General features: G+C 40.8%; 1 protein-coding gene across 1 annotated transcript in view; it reads right to left on the reverse strand.

Moving 5' to 3' along the window:
* The window catches only part of LOC311601004 (cytochrome P450 2J3), a 29,811-nt gene extending 14,884 nt beyond the window's left edge, over positions 1–14,927 (reverse strand). The window contains exons 1-5 of the mRNA XM_084788305.1: positions 14,591–14,927; positions 11,413–11,575; positions 9,891–10,040; positions 9,266–9,426; positions 4,055–4,231 (exon numbers count right to left, since the gene is read on the reverse strand). Of these exons, the coding sequence (XP_084644431.1) occupies positions 4,055–4,231; positions 9,266–9,426; positions 9,891–10,040; positions 11,413–11,575; positions 14,591–14,800 (861 nt within the window). The 5' untranslated portion in view covers positions 14,801–14,927. The remainder of the gene's footprint in view (positions 1–4,054; positions 4,232–9,265; positions 9,427–9,890; positions 10,041–11,412; positions 11,576–14,590) is intronic.
* Positions 14,928–15,685: the final 758 nt, after the last annotated feature.

Raw genomic sequence — 15,685 nt, forward strand, 5'->3', positions numbered from 1 at the left:
CTTGAGTTCTGTAAGCTTATGGTAACTAGGTGGATGAAGATCAATACAACTAGTTTCTTCTGACTATACTTTTGGAAAATCTTCTGTCCAGTGATAAGAAAATGAGATATAAATCGTACTTGACTTCTAATACCAGCTACATCACTAAGCCACTTCCTGGCCAAGGGCACTCACTTAACATTTCCTTTCTTTAGTTTTATAAAATGAGAATAAAAAACACATCTTAACATGCCAACAGTGAGATGCCACAGGCACATGGGCACTACTCAACAAATGATTTTGTTGATACCAGAATCAAGTGAGCTCTCTTTGTTCACTGACTCTCTGATCACACCCGTCATCTTTTATAGCCAATACTTTTATGATTCCATCAATTATGTTTTTTGGCACAACATCATCTTTACCAGCTTCCTCTGGAAGCATAAGTTTGTTAAGATTGCTCTTAATAGTGATGATCTCACACCTGTATATGGCAAGTAACTATTTGTCTATTCCTCTGAAGAAAATACCAACATTGCTTTTATCAATATTATCCAAGGAAAGTGAAATAATAGAGAGAATAAAAAATTACAATCCCGCCCCTCGTCAGAAAAGGAAACCATAATCCAATTTATCTGGGCTTATACCACTGATCAAGTGATGTGTACCACTCAGAGGCCTAGTGAGATTGAGGCTGTATATTCTGTGATATGGTTTAAATCCGAAATGAAATTTCAGAATGACTACAGGCTTATGTTTTAAATGCTTGAGTGTCAGTTGTCTGAACTATTTCTGGAGGTTTATAATAGTGCAGGGCGGGGAGGACCTAGCTAGACTCAATCACTAGGAGCAGGACTCTTAAGGCTCTATCAAGGCCCTGGATCTTGCTTTCATTTTTGCTTCTTAGTGGATCACTGTGTGAACAGATGTCACCGTAGGGCTTTGCTATCATGAGCTTAGCTGCTCTGCTCTTCCTTCCCTGTGGTATTGGACTCAACTTCCTAAAACTGTAAGACAAAACAAATCTCTCCTTTGTAGTTTTTGCAGTTATTATCATAATGATGTAAAAGGAGCAAATGCATCCAGCTGGCTGCTGCGTAGCCTCTTGTGGTTCATTGGATTGCTTTTATGTGGAGTTGGAAGGCCTCATATAAACATTAAAGTTAAACTTTAGCTTTCAGCTGCACTTTGCTCATGTCTTGCAGTGGTGGATAAGATGTAGTCAATAACTGGCTCTAGACCAAATAACAACAAAATTGGGCTCTGAAGTTTAATCACTACTTCATTTATGATGCATCGCGTTCATATATGGATAAAAGCTAAGAGACAGACACAGAAATACAGTATCTGACACTATCATGGACTTCCACCAAATGGCTATGGTCTCTATTTCTAATGACTGTCGGGAGCCATTTTTTGGAGTGCTTAAACAGAAACCGGCCAGAAAATTTACAACCCTGGCTTGCAGACTCTCACACAGCCTTGAGGACTTGGCAAGATACTTGTGTTGGTTAAGGAAGTTTATTATTAATTCCAGGTGAGGATGTGGAGATTGATGTAACTCTTTGACCTAAAATTTGAAAGCAGTCTAAGCATATAGATAACTAAAGTAATTGGTGGATTTTGTTCCTGTTCCAAGAATCCTCTGGTTCATACATATATATACTGTATAAAAGCTCTGAGAGAAATGAACTCGGGGCTACAGTATTTACTGTTAGTCCTCACGAATATGTGTCTTTTTTCCTATCTCTTTTGCAATATCTTTTCTATCTTGTCCTATATCTTTAACTTTTCTCAGCCTCTCGCCCCATATCCAGGTACTGGTCGATAACGTCCAGAGCGGGCTCTGACAAGCGGCGCCCGAACAGGGACCTAGGACACTGCGGCGTACATGAAGAACGCCGTGGTAAGTACGAGCTCGGATCAATTAAAAAGGGCTGGAATAAATCTGCAGGAGTTTGGTAACATAATGAGAAATGGAAATAGTCACTTGCTCTTTGAACGTATGCTTAAAAAGTATGCTCCAGGTTAGAGGAGCAAAAATAGGACAGCAGCAGTTAAGTAATGTTTTAGATTTTGTTGAATAAGTATGTCTGTGGTTTCTGGAAGAAGGTACTGTAAATATAGAAACCTGGGAAGATGTGGGGGAAAGTTACAGGATTATTATGATGTACATGGACCTGGCAAGGTTACAAGAGGTGCCTTCTGTCTGTGGACACTTACAAGGGAGAGTTCAGACCACAGGCATGAGAGAAAAAAAAGTTAGGAACCAAGTTTACGAGGGACACCTCAATGCTCCGGGAAAGTAAACCTAAGCCTCTGCTCCACCACCCGAGCTTGTGTAAACTGAGCCCGCCAATAAGATAGTAATACACAGGCTCTTCAGGTGGCCTTTTCAACACTAGCGGTGCAAGTGAAACATTTAAAAGAACAAATTAAGCCTTTAAATCAATCGGAATGGCTTTCTAGATTGCAGATAAAGAAATCTTCAAATATTGTAACAGGATTGGATCTTCCTTCACTTAAGGATTCTCCTCCTGTGGTAGCTATGGTTAAAAATGCCTAGAAATCTAAGCTATTGTCAATTATACCTAAAACTATGTCTCCTCTGCAAGCCACCTTATGTAAGGCCAGTGATAAAAGAAAAGACATTTAAGGCTCTCAGCTGGCACACCCAGTCTTTGAAGACATTGATGCCCAGAGTCAAAGAGTGCTATCTCATAGACCCATCCCTATAAATAGTTAAAACAGCTGAAAACAGCTTGATAACAGTCACATAGCTTCTTCCAATTCCCCCTAAAGTCTGGTTGGCTATGTATTGTCAGTTTCGAGATTCTGTCTTTTTGTTTTGCTTATCTGTTTGTCTTTTTATGGTCGTCATCATGTCAATTTTTGTTTCTATGTGTACAAATTTGTTTAATTGTTTAAATGTTGTTTTATGTTTTATATTCTGAGAAAAAGGGTCAAACTTCACCTGCAGGCTGTTAGTTCTAATTAATTTCAAAGATTCTCAGAAAAAGAGGCAGCAAAAGCTGATGAACTGGCTCTGCCCTTGGATCCAGGCACTTGCCACTTAGAGTCTCTGCCTAGATCAAACGGCAAACAGCCCAGGGCTGCCTGAACCTCTAAGGATGTGTTCTGAGCTCTGACAAGCCAGGAAGCCTGGATGTGGTTAAATCTGTAACATCTGTAGCAAAAAGTTAACTTAAGCTCATAATTTAAGGTTACAGCCTTTCTAAACAACAAATGGCATGAACCAACTAAAGAAACAAGTCTCCAAATGTACTTTTAAATTGAGGTAAGATTTTTATTTAATTCTTATCCTACCGGATTTATAGGTGTTAAGATTTAAAGCGATGATTTTTAATGAAGGTTTAGAGCTACACTTCTATGTGTTCATATAAAAGATCTTTTCTTGCTGGCAGCCAAACTTTGTAACATGAAAATAGTACACTTGGTATTGGTTTTAAAAACACTAAATTGTTAACACTTGTTAAAATTTGGTTTTATTTTATAAAAATTATGGTTCTGCTCTAGGACTTCACTCTGAAAAAAGAAACTATGATATCCTGTACCTCATAAGTACTATTTCCTTTTCATTTAATCTCTCCGTAGTGTGCAAATAATGATCCATAGAGATTTCATTCTATTCATCTCTGTATATTGCTTGATTTTCCATACTAAACCTTGTGATTAGTTTTCAAAGGAAAGATTATGCTGACTTATCCATCTTGGCTTATAGTTCAGAATCAAAGAGATGAGATATAAAGATGGGAGCATTGATCAGGGAGAAATACATGCTACAGTCTTGACATTGAAGATGAAGGAAGGAGACATAGCTAAAGGTATCCATGTCCAGTATAACCTAAAACAGGCAAAGTAGTGAGTTCTCACTATTTCCATACAAAGATCGCCTGCCAACAGGCATACCGGGATCAAACAGTACTGTGAGGGAACACATCTGTGCTATGTCAAACTAAGAAGCTCAAGGAAACACACTGAAGGATCAGTTGGAAACGTTTAGACTGTGGCTTCTTCTGTGAGAAGACAAGGACACAACAGGCATCTTCCTCACCTTTGTCATTTCCTTGAGGAAAGCGTCAATGAAGTCTCTTGGTTCATCAGGATTCCAGTCCTTCCGGTGATTTTCAATAATATCAGAAACAAACAATTTCAGTTTCCCCCAATTTCTGAAAAGTGTCTGGTGTGATCCAGGAAGATACTGAAGTATCTTTGGAATGATATTGTAGAACTGATTGAGGGAAAAAAAAGAACAGTCATGGAGAAGAACCATCAGAAGCCATGGTCCCACATTCCAGAACAGTCTTGTCTTTTCCGTTGTTTCTTACAGTGGGATAATAGAGTCATCTTGACTCCTGTTTCACTCTTACTCCTTACACCCATCCCCCACAAACATTTACATCTTTCCATGGGAAGACTTAGCACCTTAAACTGAATTGAAGAAGAGGCTCTAATTACAAGAGAGAATGATTGAAAGAAAATATATAAACAAGTTGACTGTATACATTCTTGCTAAAATATAAACAAACTAAAATGCACAAGGGTAGTGAAGTAGAAAATACTCAGAAATGGTGTGCTAAAGATTTTGCATGGTTTTAGGAAGGATAAAAATATTTATCCCAGATACTTGTTTAAAGCTGTCAATTTTGTTTAGATATATTTGCTTTATTTTATGTGTATGAATGTTTTGTCCGAATAAGTGCTTCTGCATCATTTTCACATTTGGTGCCTGTAGAAGCTAGAAGAGAGTATTAGATCCCCTCAAACTGGAGTTATGATGGTTGGGAGGCACCATTTGGATGTTGAGAACTGAACTCTGGTCCTTCATAGGATCAATTAACAATCATAACTGCTAGGCCATCTCCCCAGCCTCTACAAGTATCAAATTTTAAGGTAAAGACTAAAAACAATAGAAAATAATATAAGTTTTTTCAATTAATACTTGAGGATATTAAATGAGAACATTTAATAATAAAATAAAACATGAGAAAACTTAGATGTTTTAAACTACAAAAATAATCACAAATTAGTACTCATATTATGATAGTTAAAATGTTATTATATGTTTAATTGTTTATGGGGTATAATAAATTATGAGTTCTGGTGCCTGCAGAGGCGAAAGCCATGGGACCCCTGGAGTCACAGATGCTGTGGCCACTCAACACGGGTGCTGGGAACCAAACTTGGGATTTCTGAAAAGCAGCCAGTGATTTTAATTGCCCCCCCATACCTTAATCCTTTAATAAAGGGAAACAAGTTCTAATAAAAAGCCAACAACTATCAAATTTGGCAAAGCATTTATAGCTAATTGATGTAGGTTTAAAGAAAAACTTCTAAAACCGAAGTAAGTACATGAGAATTTAAAAACAGAACACAGAGAGCCGTTTTCCAGATGAAGACTGAAGAAAAAGAAAAGGCAGGGCAGCCTGTGCATATCAGATGAAACAGTCCTGAAAGAGGGAAAGAGAAATAGACATAAAAAACACTTGTAACCAGGAAGAGAGAACATTAAAGTTTACACAGATCCAAGTATATTGTAAAAAAATACAAAGTTGGAGTTCTAGTTAACATGGTGTGTTATAAGTTGCTCCTGAGAGCCAGCAACAAAGACAGACAAGACAAGACAAATGGATTCAGTACAGGGATAAATAGAGAGAAAGCATTGGGAACCAATGTAGGGAGTGAAAGCATCAAGCAAATGATGAAAAGCAAGCATGACACACTTGAACCAGGGAGTTCCTTTTTAAGGGTAAGCTCACAAGCCTCTCCTACAGGGTCAGCCAGCGGTACTGGCAGCCTTACCCGCAGGACGGACGAGCCCTCAGTCCCCATGGTGCAGCTCTTGGTCAGAGAACTCCGTTTGGTCCTGCAAAGAATCTCATTGGGGTCTCTCACTGTAGCCTCTGCATAAGAGAAGGTCCCGAGAGATAGATAGGGACAGCAAGAGGATCTGAAAGTAACAGGCAAAAGTGTGGCCAACAGCAAGACACCAGATCAGGCAGGGGAGTGCATAAGGAGACTCCCCACCCTCAATGGGCAGGAACAGAGCGCATCAGCTGAGAAAGATCATGTTGGTGTGTGGCAGCTCTGAGTCTGAGGTCAGCAGACTCAGCTGTCTATCTTCCACTGCTGTGAGCAAGCAAACTCATATAGGCTACGGCAGTGAGTTCCTGCAGCAGGTGATTAGATGCCCTGCCACAAAGGCAGTTTGAACTGATTTCACAGCATATACTGATCTCAGTGCTGTGATTTCTTCCCCAACACCCAATGTACTTGGGAGAATCCCAGGGCTTAGGATCTGAGGAGTTTGGGGAGGTTGAAAGGTTATGCCCAGTCCTTGGAATGCAAAACTAAGTATGGCCAGCGGAGGCTCCTAATGTGTAAATAAGACAAGTGATGGCTGTGCTCTGAACATATTAGCCCATACATACTCAGCAATAGCACAAACAAGAAGGTAAACAGAAACCCATTAATTAATTTACCCTTCTTTTCCATGCCTTTAAATTACAGCCACTGATTTTTAAGGACACACAAGCAAAGGTGGTTCAATGTAGGTTTTTCTTTTGTATATGATTCATTATTCTCTACACACTTAGCAGCATTTTTACTTTTTAGATTTATTTATTTAAGTATTTATATATATATTTCTCTCTCTCTCTCTCTCTCTCTCTCTCTCTCTCTCTCTCTCTCTCTCTCTCTCTGTGTGTGTGCGCATGTGTACACTTATCCTTATTTGTCATGGTACATGTGTGTAGGTCAGAGAACAACTTGAAGGTCACGGCTCTATCCTTCCACCCTCTGAATTCTCAGGATCAAACTTTTGTGGCAAGTACTTTTATAGGCTAAACCATTTTACTCAGCACATTTATTTGTTATTATCTTTCATCTAATTATGTTTATGCCTCCCGTCATCTTTGGCAATGAAATTTCCTTTATTTGGTTTATTTTTCTTTTATTTCTTTCTCTCTTTTTCTTTCCTTCTTTTCTTTTTTGCACTTTATGCCCTCTTTATATCTTGAGTTTAATCTCATTAGTTTTTTAAAATAATATTTACATTTAAAATTCTTAATTCCTGTTCTTACATTTACTTTTGAACTTTTTTTGTTCAAATCTATTTTTTTGTTCCCACTACCCCCATTTTACCCCGTGGATAACATTCTTTCCCTCCCTCACTTTCTTTTTCTTTAAATTATTTCTCCTTATTTTTGTCCCCTCCCTTTTCTGTTTCCTTCGGGTATGTCATTCATTTATTATTTTAACACTAGATTAAATAATTTTTTAAACTTCAGAGCACATTCAGTAGTTTTGACATTGTTTCAATTCTTTGGCCATTGGTGATACATTAAGTGCTATAAATGAATTTATGTGTGTTTTTCTATTTTGCAAGATACAAAGGTGTTGCTGCTAAATCAGTTTGTTTCCTTCTCACAGAAGGGGTACCATGGATCAAACTTTGAAGACTAAGCAGCTCTATTAGAAGATCCTCTTTTTAAAAAAATCCAGAAATGAAGCTGGATGTGGTAGGGCACGCCTTCAATCCCAGCACTCAGGGAGGCAGAGGCAAGCAGATCTCTGCAAGTGTGAGGCCAGCCTGTTCTACCAAGTGAGGGCAGGACAGACAAGGCTATATAGAGAATCTCTGTCTTGAAAAACCAACAAAACAAAACAAAAATTCTAGAAACGAGCTCTAAACCAACAATTAAAAAAAAACCTGTAACATAAAAACATAAGAAACATCTAAACTCAAGGCAGCAGGGCCCCTCTGTTTATAGGCGAGGAACTTAGAAAGGAGATCTTCAGAGGAGAGGAAAAGAAGTGGAAGAGACCTTATGGGATGAAAATACAATCTCTAATCTCTGTAATGGAGTACACTTGATAAGAAAGCAAACTGAGGGAGAACGGGAGCCCGCAGGATTTCAAAGAGGAAACAAGTAAAATTATAATGGCACATGTATGATGATATCGTGATGACACTCACTGATATTTATGTTAATCTGAAGAAAAACCATTTTAAAACTATAAGTGGACAGAGTTCCATTGAATAAGAGATAAGTCTCTATTTTGATGTCTGTATTTCGATGAAAGAATTTTAGCCCATTCGATGCATAGCCAGCTTAGTTATAATAGAAATGTCTGTAATTTGCTCCATAACTCCAGGTCAGAGGCAGCAATAGCAGGGTATGTATGTAAGTGATGTGTGACTGCATGTGTGCGTGCTGACACTTGTTGGAGCTGAGTCACCCATGCACTGTGGTTCATAATTATGTATTTCCTGCTGTCACGTTACCTTTCAGTTTTCAAAATTAAAGTGCCTTTTTCTTAACCAAAACAGGTAAAACATTTTAATAATGGAATATAATTGATGCCAGGACAAATAGTCCATTTAACACATAATCTAAATAAATACAAATGTGTATAATACCTCACATATATTTATACCAAAGTAACAAGAAGACTTCTAGGAAACAGGGGTGGGTAACCCTAAGAATTAGTTTTTCTTTAAAACTACGTTTTATACATAGGAATATGGCTGAGATACCAGTAAGCTGTAGAAAATGTTTGGGAGACTGTAAAGATTGAAGGGATGGGAATTGGGACATAGGCTTCCCAGCTAGGGGTGAATTTGAAGACCAAACTTTATGTTATGGTATTATAAGATTCACAGCCTTAAGTATTAATTGCAGCTAAAAACAGGAACCAGTTTTGAGCTTTTAGTTATCTTTTATGTACAGACGCAAATTCAAAAAGAATAAGTGACCAGGTTCAGATGGACACTTGCACCAGAATGTCCACTGCAACGGTATTAACAACATCACAAGTCTGGAACCAAGCCAAAAGCCCAACCATGGAGAAACAATTGCTAACAAAAGGTCACCTATTTTGCCAACCTTAGACTCAGTTAATGACAAACAGCATACACTGGGGAATGCCAAAGAAGATGAGCTGGAGATAGAGTTATTATTCAACAACAACAACAACAACAACACAACAACAACAACAACAACAACAACAGCAGTCACACATACATGGGCATCCTGAAAATGTTGGTACTTCATTTAAGTACTAGAAATTCTTTTTTTTCATGTAGGAGTTTTGCCTAGTATCAAAAACACTGAAATTAACAGAGATTTGAATGCATTTATGTTAAACTCAACTCTACATCAAAACATCAAAAGCCTTAAAATACAAAAGGATGGACCTGTCTGTTTAAATTAGTCTCACTCTAATACCTTCGCCAAGACATGAGAGAAGGCCGAGCACTTACCTGGCACATAAGTGTCGACTCCATACATATGGCCTCATCCAGTAGCCTCAACATCTCCTGAAACCGGCTGTCATGGTACTCAAAGCGCTCCCCGAAGGTGACAGAGCAAATGATATTGGAAACTGCATTGTTGATATTGAAGTGAGGGTCAAAAGGCTGTCCTGGAGGTGGGGACAGGGAGAGCTGGGTCATTTAAAGATATTTATGTTTATATTTTCTATAAAGAATAAAACATTGTCTAGCTGCCCCCGCCCCAGCCCAATATTGGAGAATGTGGATAATAAAATAACAGGGGTTTGGTCCACAAATGGGCTGACATGAACTGATTTCTGTCAATGGCCGCAAAGTCAGATTAGATGACCAGGATTTAAATTCAACAAAGTGTTTAATAACTCATTTTGTTTGCTATGTTACAGCCTTCTAGGTCACGGCCAGAGTTATAAGTTCACTGTTCAGCCTTCAGTGCGTAGCCTCAAGCAGGTCAGTCAGGGTTATAAGTTCACTGTTCAATCCCCAGTGTCCAGCACAGTGCAAGGCCCAGGACAAGGACTCAGGCACTTAGTAGGAATCTGATCAATGAATGTAGGGGCCACAGCCCCCTGCACCTGCCCTGTGAAATGCTCACCTCCCTCCTCTGCGATGGCCTCCACAAGGTACCGAGCTTCCTCCTGTATGCGCTGTTCTAAGCTCTTTTTCCCCAACCCAAAGTTCCTCAGCGTCATCAGGGCGAACCTTCTTTGCTCCTTCCATGTCTGGCCACTGGAGAAGATCAACCCTGGAGAGCAGAGGTTCAGCATTGTGTCACTGTGTGTTTGGTCTAAAATTACCTGACAAATTGGAAGGGCACGCGTGTGATGGAATGGAGATGGGTCAATAAGGCCGCTGTTTAGAAAGGCAATCCCAAACTGCTCACTTACATCACGCAACTTAGCACATCTTGTATAGCATGTGATGCAGAAGCTGGGACACAGGGGTAGAGCATACTTTATAAATATATATATATATATATATGGTTAGTAGATAGCAACTTTCTCCCCTCATCTCAGTCTCTCCAGTTCCTCAGTCCACATGTTAAACCAGATAACAGGAATGAAATCAAGGATAAGACAAAACACACAAGGTAAAAAAGTTATAGAGAAGTAGTTCTGGGCAAGGCATACAGTAAAGAATGAACAAATGACTCAAGAAGGCAGAAAGATGTCCCCCACACAGAAAGCCTAGGGTCAAGCAAGAAGAGCGTTCTGGTGAACTCAGCATCCACCAACTACCATGGACGGCATATGCATCACCATCTTCTGTCAATTATTTAGCTTTCAGAGAAATCTTCAATCTTTATTTTCTTAATTAAACTTTTTTTATTTTTTACATATACCTTTACATTATTACACATATATATATATAAAAAAGCCTACTGATAGCAAGAAGAACCATGACTCAATCAGGAATTATATAAATGATACATTCTTATTGTTTTGGCTATTTGTACTTGACATCCTTGAAGAAAACATCTTTCCTATCTTGGTGCATCCAAAATGCTGAACATAAATCATTCTCCATCACATCTTGTCATTGTCAACTTAAAACATCTATCTAGACTTAAAAAACATCTAAATAATTTTCATATAAACCTTAGCCTCCATCATCCCCTTAAAACTGATTAAAACACTAGAAGTCGATTTCAACTTTATGATTGCTACTTTCTAAGTGATAATATAAGTATTCACATCAGCCTGTTACAGTATTGGCCAGAAGGCCAAAGACCCCTGGTGACATCACTTTATTGATGATGTGAGGAGCTATAACAAGAAGAGCATCAGCAAGAAGAAGCTGATCCACATCTATTTTACTAGGGAAGAGGATTGGAGTGGGAACACATGAGCGAGACCACGGTGTCTCTGGCTGGACTTACTATTAACATATCAAGAGTTAGTTTACAGGACACATGCCCTCTCCCGAGTCTAGCAGGGCGGCACTGTTAGTCCTCCGATAAGCGCTTTCATTCTGGAAATGTGGCACACTGCTTCCTTTCCAGGTGACAGTGCATGACAGGGTTGGTTTATGGGAGTGCTGACAAGTTATTTTAGACAGGCACCTTTAACATAGCACAGAAGTTAAAATACACCCCACACATTTCTCAAGGTACTTACCATTTTTCTTAAAGAGATGGTCTCGGAGAGCAGTGACCGGGCGATTCAGAATATTTTGCTCCATTTGGGTAAAAACTTCTTTGATTAAGGGCAAGCCAGTTACAACCACTGAAGGGATGTTAGCAAAATCCAGGCTTAAAATATTGCCATATTTCTTCACAAACTGGAAAACATTTCAGTAATCACGATTGAGTGAGCCCATGTCTGTATGTCCAGATATGGCAGGTGAGAGTGCAGCCAATGTGATAAATGTGGTGATGTCTGCAAGGACATCTCACTGTGTGGAAGCGTTTTTAGGTATGCAGCTACCTTGTGTCCCTGGGAGGAACAACAAATAAGCAAATTACCTAACTTGGGGTATCCTGAACTCTGATGAAGGCCAAGAAAACAGTCTATATGGCATCTCAAAGGCCAAGGAAGGTCTGTATGCTTTTGATGTAGCTTTATAAACATCCCTCTTTATCCAGAAAATAATGCTCTCAACTTCTGCTTGGGACAGAATATTCCTCTGTAGTGAATGTTACTAACAATTAGAGAAGTGTGTGCATTTGTGAGTGGAGGAGGCATTTTGACGTGATGGGAATGTTTCTGCTTTTTTTTCTTCTCTCTAGGCTAGAATTCATGTATTCAGTCAATGAGCTGAATGAGCATCAGTGTGTCTCTAGACCAGGTTACGAGGGCATAAGTGTTTCAAAGGAGTCAACATTTCTAGTTAATTGGAAGCATCCTGGAGGCCTGTGAAGGCGGAGTACTATGGGCCTAAACTGTCGAAGGCCGAACATGTGTCTTTAAGGTCTACTGTACCAGGCATGGACTTATTAATAAATTAAAATATTTTCTCAGCCAGGTGAGACTGTGCCCTCCCCATCCTCTGCTAGATATGGAGAGTGCAATAAAAGGCGAAGGTTGTGGGTAGAGACTTCCCGGGAGCTCTGGGGTGACGTAAGCAGGTGGGTTCTGTGGCTCAGTGTCTATGGACTCCTGGGGAAGTTAGAACCTTAGATACGGAAGGTAAACAATTATTCCTTCCACATTAGGTTCTATGAGGAAGAATGAAAGTAGAAATGTGAAAGTCATTTCGTTTTCTCATTCTGGGCAGCCATCCACTCTCTGAATCTCCGAGAAATTAGCAAGCCGCATACACAATGTGTGTGAGGCACAAAACCATGATGAGGAGGAGGAAAGACCAAGGCGGCAAGTCCTGGCCATAGCTAGTACTCGCTGAGTAAAGTATTGGCATTTTTCATGTTTTATCACATCAACTTGAAAACTCCTCATCATAACGAACATTTCCCATCTTCCTAAGTAGGTAAACAAATTGTATGAGAAGTGGTGTAGCCAAAAAAAGACAAAGCTGTTGCCCGCACAGGGAATCTCCAGACATTATGTATGATTTGAGGAAAAAGACATGACCTTGAGATATCCAAATGACCTCTGACTTTAGTGAGAGTTACAGACTGGGAAGTGATGAGTGGAGAGTCCGGGTGAAGGAGTCAAGGGGAGCAGATGGGGAAGAGAGCATCTGTGATGGTGTAGAACACACGAGTTTGTGTAAGTTGGGTTGACTGACACGTGTGAGCGGTAGCAAGGTTTCCTTCTCCTGAGACTCCACCTCTGTCTTTTGTCCTTCTGAACCATGTCTAGCTTCAACTGTGGTGTCAAACGGAAGGGCTGATCCCTCTTTTTTCCTGTTCATACCTACACATCCCGCAGAGCCCTAGACCTATGTGACCCATCTCAAAGCGAGTGTAATCTAGGAATCTTGAGCACACGTTGAAGCAGAGCGTACATGCAGGCCTTCCTTAATTCTTTTTTTAAAATTTTTTATTAATTTATTCTTGTTATATCTCAATGGTTATCCCATCCCTTGTATCCTCCCATTCTTCCCTCCCTCCCATTTTCCCCTTATTCCCCTCCCTGAGGGGGATTTCTTCCCCCTGTATATGCTCATAGGGTATCAAGTCTCTTCTTGGTAACCTGCTATCCTTCCTCAAGAGCCCTGTTTTAACTTGATTTCATCTGAAGCAATTGCTCCCCAATTGTCCCCCTGTTATGTCAATAAAGCAGGGTTGAGGGATCCATGAGCTGGGGAGAAAATAGGGCTGCACCTCCTGCCAGCCAGCGGAGGAGGAGGAGCAGGAGGAGGAGCAGGAGGAGGAGCAGGAGCAGGAGGAGCAGGAGGAGGAGCAGGAGGAGGAGGAGGAGTCCTGAGAAGCCAGAGGAGGGAGTCACAGGGTGAGGTCCAAGGAAGAGGAGGAAGGAGCTGCAGCCAGCCACCAAGGAAAGCTACAAAAGTGCAAGTATCTGTGGGATGTTTGCTGGGAGTAAGACAAAACAGATCAAGGGTTCAGAACAGACTGAAACTGCTTGGATTGTGCTGTGAAGCCCCGTATTATAAAAGAGTCAATTATCTGTGTGATAGCTGGGTTAAGAAATAAGCCAAAAGAAACAAACACCATTTTATAAAAAATAGTTTTGGCAGCAGACTGCCAGTGGAACAGGAGACTTTAGTGCATCTTTCTCTGGAGTTGATAAAAATCAGTAAGGGAGCAGTCAGCAAGGATGGAGAAGGACCAAATGAGGCTCAAGAAGATGAGCAATGGAACTAATATGTGTACAGGTCAAGAAGAAAGCACACTCCTTAACAAAAAAAACAAAACCCAAAAAACTGGACAGGCGCTCTAACCAACCTCTGGAGCACCCCATGTCTGAAACCAGCAAGACATTTAAAAATATATTTTATTAATTTATTCATATTACATCTAAATTGTTATCCCATCCCTTGTATCATCCCATTCCTCCCTCCCTCCCATTTTCCCCTTACTCCCCTCCCTTATGACTGAGGGGGACCTCCTCCCCCTGTATATGCTCATAGGGTATCAAGTCTCTTCTTGGTAGCCCAGCAAGACATTTTTTATGAAGATAAATTATTATGTCATCAAATGCACCTTGACATACTTAGAGGAATTTAAATCAAACACAGTATGTTTTCTAACCGTAAAATCACGCTGGGAATCTTTCATCAACAGATAAGAAGAAAATATCAAACTCTTTAGAATCTGAGTATCCCATCTCTGACTTAGCAGGCTGTCAGAATTCAGTTCACAGCCAGATCATCCCGTTCCCGGTGGCAATATTCCGACCAAGTACACAGCCTGGCACCCTTGCCTCTTCCTACCTGCTGAAGGGTTAGGTGGGGCTGCTTAAAGCCCAAATGGAATAGGCAGCCCACGAAGGGCAGGCGTGGCGGCCCTGGCGGGTAGTTCTTGGCGCGCCGGTTTGCCAGGTAATCAGCCAGGAACAGGAAGGTGACAGCAGCCAGCAGCAGAGTCCGGAGATGGAGCGCTGCCCAGATGAAGGCCACCAGGGAATCTGCTGCTTCGAGCATGGCTGGTACCAGAGCAGGCTCTTCCGGGGAATGTGAATTTGAGTTGGGGTAGGTCCCAAGGGTCACTACTTGTAGCTCCCAGCAGAGGCCAGCCCCTTGTTTAAACCTTCCTAGTCCCCACAGTGCTCGGCCCTCCCCGCCCCCATCTCCACCCCGCCACCCCCCCAGTCCCGCCCCTCTCCCGCCCCCGGACCCGCCCCACCCCGTGTTAATGCCCAGCTAGTGCTCTGGAGAGGGTCCAGGGTAGTTTCTCTCTTGGGTTGGATCTGCGGATGCCCTTCTTGTTCACTTTATCACTTGGGTGGCCAGAGCTGATGGCTCAGGCAACCGATCAGGATTGAAAGAAGAAAAAGGAAGGAAAGGGAAAAAGAGCCGAAGGTTTCTTCTCTAGGGACTGGCTGTACTGCTGCTGAGGAGAACTTAAACTGACCACCTTTTTTTCTATGGCTGAGGCTGTAAGAGCAGCTTCTGGCTAGAAACTTCATGGGGGGTCGTAAAAGGAGGCTCTTTGATCTGTAGATAGGCCTCTTTACGGAGATCTCCAATAAGTTGGTGTAAACTTAGGCTTATTAGCTGTAGAAGGCTGAGTCGGCTAACTTATTTGCGAATCTACAGAGAAATAAGAAGTAAGAGAGAGATAGAAAATAAACCACTCACACACATACATTCAAGAGAAGAGGATCAGGAGAAAAGGTGGATGAAGTCAGGCATCTTAACTTCAACTGAAGTTGAGCTGCTCCAGTTTTTCTCTCCAACTTCTCTCTCTCTCTCTCTCTCTCTCTCTCTCTCTCTCTCTCTCTCTCTCTCTCTCTCTCTCTCTCTCTCTCTCTCGTTTATTGTAGAAGACCATACTTATACTTCTGAGAACAGGGAATTACCTCATAG

This window comes from Acomys minous (genome assembly GCF_964271855.1).
Source record: "Acomys minous genome assembly, chromosome: 1".
NCBI lineage: Eukaryota > Metazoa > Chordata > Mammalia > Rodentia > Muridae > Acomys > Acomys minous.